This window comes from Candoia aspera, chromosome 13 (genome assembly GCF_035149785.1).
Source record: "Candoia aspera isolate rCanAsp1 chromosome 13, rCanAsp1.hap2, whole genome shotgun sequence".
NCBI lineage: Eukaryota > Metazoa > Chordata > Lepidosauria > Squamata > Boidae > Candoia > Candoia aspera.
Window position 1 is genome coordinate 4,282,904 of NC_086165.1, and position 5,150 is coordinate 4,288,053.

The following is a 5,150-nucleotide window of genomic DNA, read 5'->3' on the forward strand; positions in this document are numbered from 1 at the left end:
CTTGGCCCTCTGCCCAAAACTGAAATATGCCAATGGAAACGTTAGCTGCTACTGTAGGTCTGGAACTTTTTGTCACCTGGGTATGAAATCTCCAAGCTGGTGCCATCTGTCTGGGGACGGGAGTTGGCATGTTGTTCCACGTGCCGGCAAGTTTTTCACAAGCTGTGTTTCCAATTATATTCCTCCTCAACTGTTCTCTGCATCCTTTTCTATAGGATTATATACAGGCGTTGGTTGATGTTGGCTTAAGGGCCTTGCAAGGGAGGGATTCAATTATTCTTGCAGTCAGTGTGACAACGGAAGCTGGTTTGACCTGGCAGCTGATGCCCTGCTGTCCATTCCCTGTCTAAAAGTTAACAAAGGCTAACGCCTCACTACCGTTCTCAATTTCTGTTTGTTCTCTGCTAAGTCATAGCCCTGGTTTATCTGGCAGAGTACTGTTTTTGCGTCAGCCTTCCCCAACCTAGTGCTCACCAGTTGAGTAGGGACTATAGCTCCCAGAATTCCTGCCTGACCGAGCCATCTCGACTGGGAAGCCAGATGCCACCTTGCTTAATAGTCACCAGCCTGCCTGCCTGCCTGCCAGCCCTGTGAGGTAGTGCAGACAAGAAGCACAACCAGGAAGACTAGCTCTATATTTATTGTAAGGTTACATTAACACAGTGTTTCTCAACCTTGGCAGCTTTAAGATGCGTGGACCTCAACTCCCAGAATTCCCCAGCTCAGCCAGCATCTTAAAGCTGCCAAGGCTGAGAAACACTGCATTAACAGAACCTTGCAAGTCTGAAAATATTTCTCCTGTCCTTTACTCTCTGGAAAACTAGGGAGGGTCCCTTCTGAGACATTTCCCATGCCCTCTCCTTTTCAGTCGGCCGAGACACATTTTGCATGCCAATTGTCCCATTTGCAGCCCTCCCTCCTGTCTCCCAAGGTCATTCCCACAGACCATTACATTGCCTGATTTATTCCATACATTGTTAGCTTGCCTGTTTCTTTGGGCAGTCAAGGTGGTAAACATGAGGAGTTATCCCACAACCACAGACTTGGGAGGTAGGTTGGGCTGAATGAGTGATGGGCCCAAAGTCTCTCCTGGGGGTATAATTTCCTATGAGGCAGCACGGACTCAAAATATCATATTATTTTCTTTTCAGTGCATGACTGGACAGGCAAGGAAGATAAGCACTGCATCTCTGGAAACCAGTCATTCTACACTTACTTGGGTAAGTGGGAAGTCTCCCGCTAAGAAATGGGAATGCATTTTGCTATGTGCTATGGTGGAAAATACAACTGAGCGTGTCACTAGCCCACAGTGGGGGCTTGCCTATATTTCTCCTCATCAGCAACATGAAATCTGTTGGGGGTACTTGAAATATGAAAATAGATAACCCAGTTTGACAGCCATGTGGGAATTTTATATTGTACATTTGAGCATGTGTACAGGTAGTCCTCACTTAATGACCATTCATTTAGTGATGGTTCAGACTTAAGACAGTGCTGAAAAAACAGACTTACAACCAATGCTCACACTTACAACCATCACAGCATCTCTGCAGTCATGTGATCATGATTTGGGTGCTTGGCAACTGGTTCGTATTTATGACTGTTGCAGCATCCTGTGGTCACATGATTGCCATTTTCGACTTTCCCAGCTATCTTCTGAGAAGCAAAATCAATGGGGGACCATGTGATTCACTTAATAACCACATGGTTCGTTTAACGGCCACAGTGATTCACTTAATGACTGCCACAGAAAAAGGTCACAAACTCAGGTCAGATTTGCTTAATGACTGCTTCGCTTAGCAACCAAAATTCCAGTCTCAATTGTGGTCATTAAGCGAGGACTACCTGTAGGTCTATGTTAATTAATACTGTTGACTTGGGGGCACTTGAATTTAGATTCCTTTGCTAAGCATGTAATTGGACTTGATGGCCTTCTACCCACTCCAGAGTCCCATATTTCTTTATGCAAAATATTGCTGTTTGAGAAAAGTCTACCTCTCACCCCCCCACCCCAGAGTAACACAATATGGGGACTTCGGCAGTCAGAGTTGAACAGTTCAGTCCAGCATCCTCAAACCCGTTCTGCAAACAGTGAGCCTGTGTTGAAGAGATGGTGCTAAGTTCTGGTGGAGGACTCAGTTGCATAACTTTAGAATAATGGGGTGGAGGTCACTGGTATAAAAACTCACATTACAAACTCCCCTTCAAGTACAAAATTAGCTTTCAGAAAGAGCATGATATTTTTGTTTCAGGGAATTCTCAGCATAAGGCACATTCAGGAACATTGCCACCCCTGCAATCCTAGATGATGGATCTGGTTAGATCCCGTAGCTTTAGATGTTCTCCATAAATGGAGAAGAGGCCATTGAAAGGCAATATGTTCCCCATCTTCAAAATGATGGGGGTAGCAAAAAATTCCTGTTGCTCTAGAGGCTGGATCTTAAATACATGGGCTTATATTATTTAAAAAAAAAAAGATTTCCAGAGAAAGGCTGTCAGGATTAACATTCAGAGCATAGGTTTGATGACCTTGGATGTGTCAAGCTGGACAACGTAGATCTTTCTAGCGTGCCACGGAAGCTCTTTCTCTTGAATTTCTTCCTTCCTGCTCTGGGATGATACTTGGCCTCCTTTTCTAGCCTGCGCTGCTCACTCTCTTCCTCCAGGACACTCGAAAGAGACAGGAGCAGGTTTCAGCTTGTTCTGTATGTTCAGAATCCCAGATTAAAACTTGTGAACTGTCAGTTTGATAAGGCAGTGTGTGAGACAGCAAGCATCAGAGCTGCCTGTTCTCAGGCAATTTCCCAGCTTGACTGCGCCCCAGAGGAAACAAAGGAAGTTTTCAATGCAGAACAAAATTTAGTTCCTTAATGAAAAAACCATCAGGATGATTCAAGCATCTCTTACTGTGGCTGGGGGGTGGCCAGAATGCAGCTATATGGTTTGTCTAAGAAAAAGATGCTGAGATCTCAGGTCACATCAAATGAGAGGGGTTGTTACTGGTCCTCCTGGAAGGAGCTGTTAGGAATGTCTGGCACCACATGTCATTCCAAAAGGCATCACTAATGCCATCCTGAGACTAAAGATGGAATAGTGTCTCAGTTCTATATTTATTGCCGGGGGGCGGGGGGAGTTGCTTAACTTCTTTGGGTCCTATCTTCATATGGGAGGATATCTTTGTGGGGAGATGGGCGGTAATAGAAATTTGAATAATAAATAAATAAATAAATTTTAGAAAGACTGGGCAGGGTTGAGTCAGCACGTGCAAACACCAGACAGGTTGGGTGATATGTCGCAGTGGTCCTGCATTCAGCTGGAAGGGAAGAGGAGAAGAATAATGAAGTTCAATCCTGGCCACCAGGCTCTTGCAGTAGCCAAAGTCTGTTAATCATCCTAGTTCCCCTCCAGCTATTTTGGACCACAACTTCCACAATCCCAAGTCACTGTTGCCAGCAGTTGAAGTCCAATGCATCAGAAAGGTTCTTGACTGGGGACGATGGGCTTTAAAAGGTCTTGTTTCAGAAGTAAAAACTTAACTCATAGTTAAGCTCTTACTTCCCTGAGTTTGCTTTTCTACCTGCAGAATTGAACGCATGCCTGTTCTCTTTGTTCAAGCAGCACTGGGAAATAAAGAGTGCAGGAATGTGTAAGCTCTAGAACAATAAAGGGTTGGGGAAAATCGCATGCCCAGGAACTGGAAAACCTCTCCTTTCTGAATGATGGGAAAGCACTACCTAGCCTTCCAGGTTCTTTAGGTCTTCTACTGAGCAGGACTTCATCCTCCATTGGTCCATCTTCCAGGATATGGGAAGAATAGTTCCAGAGCTGAGCGCCCCAAGGTCTGGCATTCTTAAGGATTTGTTTGGTGTGTATGTATACTTTTTGGCACACTACACTCTCTGCAGCTGTGATCAGCATGATGGAGTGCACCTGATGTGCATCCACCAGAGGGGAAGCTGGCTAATGATCACCAATCATCCCAGCACTTTATCACTGGAGCATTAACGGAGTGCAGATTCCTGCATGTCTGCGCACACGTGTTTCCCTGTTCCAGGATTTGCCAGCCTATCTAGTAGCAAAGACAGATGGATGGAGAAGGAAGTCTTGTTCAGCAGAAGGCCTTTAGAAAGCAGAAAATCTGGCCACCTAGGCAGCGTTTTCCCATCATTCAGAGGGCAAAGCCTTCCAGTTTCCCCCCTTCCTTTATTGTTCTAAAGGTTTACATATCCCTGCATGCTCTTCTTCCCAAATGCAAAGAGAACGGGCATCTGATCAATTCTGCAGGGTAGGAATGGCCAGACGTCTACGGCTTCCCCAAGAGGTGAGTCACAGCTCTTTCAGTGAAGCAGCTTTAAAGATTGACTTGACTCCAGGGCCCTGCATGGAAAGAAGCATAAGGCTATTTCCTGCTCTATTTGACTCCATTTGACTTTCCTGGGCCAGAAAGTCTTCTAAGCTCTCATCGTGTCTGGGGCCATTTTTTAATTAATTAATTACATTAATTCACTAGACATTTTTAATTAATTAATTTAATCAATTCACTAATTTTAAATTAATTAATTTGGAATTAGAGGTTTAGTTTAAAAACCAATGAGGTTGCGATTTGGGGGTATTGGGAGACCTCTATCTGGAAGGGTGGCATATAGATTTTTAAAATCATCCATCTTCATTGGCATCATCGTCATCTCCTGCTTGGTCCTTTGGCCTCATCCACGTGTTTCCTAGCAATTCCCTCATCTCGGACTCTGGGTGTGACCCAACTGTGAAACACTTGTATGGAAAGGGAATCTCCCTGTGCAGAAGACATGCACTTCTGAATGACAGACAGACGGATGGATTGCGTGCCATCAAGTCATTGCAGCAACCACATAGAACCCACATAGGCCCACCAGAGCAGGAGGCAGCACATGTTGAGGGTCCCATCAATTGGGGAGTTACATCTGGTGGGACCGAGAAAAAGGACCTTCTCCATGGTGGCTTCCTTCCTATGGAATTTTATTCCCCTGGAGATAAGATTGTCCCCCACTTTGATGATTTTTGGGAAGGCCCTGGAGACGTGGTTCTGTCAGCGGGCCTGGGGACCCCAGGCTGATATGGAGCCAATTAAATGGCTAGTCTAGAGTACATTGGTTTCATTTTATCAGTTTTAA

The 5,150-nt window shown here is 45.0% G+C and overlaps 1 protein-coding gene across 1 annotated transcript in view; it reads left to right on the forward strand.

Moving 5' to 3' along the window:
* Window positions 1–1,151: 1,151 nt before the first annotated feature.
* LINGO1 (leucine rich repeat and Ig domain containing 1) overlaps window positions 1,152–5,150 on the forward strand; it is a 128,452-nt gene continuing 124,453 nt past the window's right edge. The window contains exon 1 of the mRNA XM_063314260.1: window positions 1,152–1,220. Coding sequence (XP_063170330.1) covers window positions 1,155–1,220 — 66 coding nt within the window. The 5' untranslated portion in view covers window positions 1,152–1,154. The remainder of the gene's footprint in view (window positions 1,221–5,150) is intronic.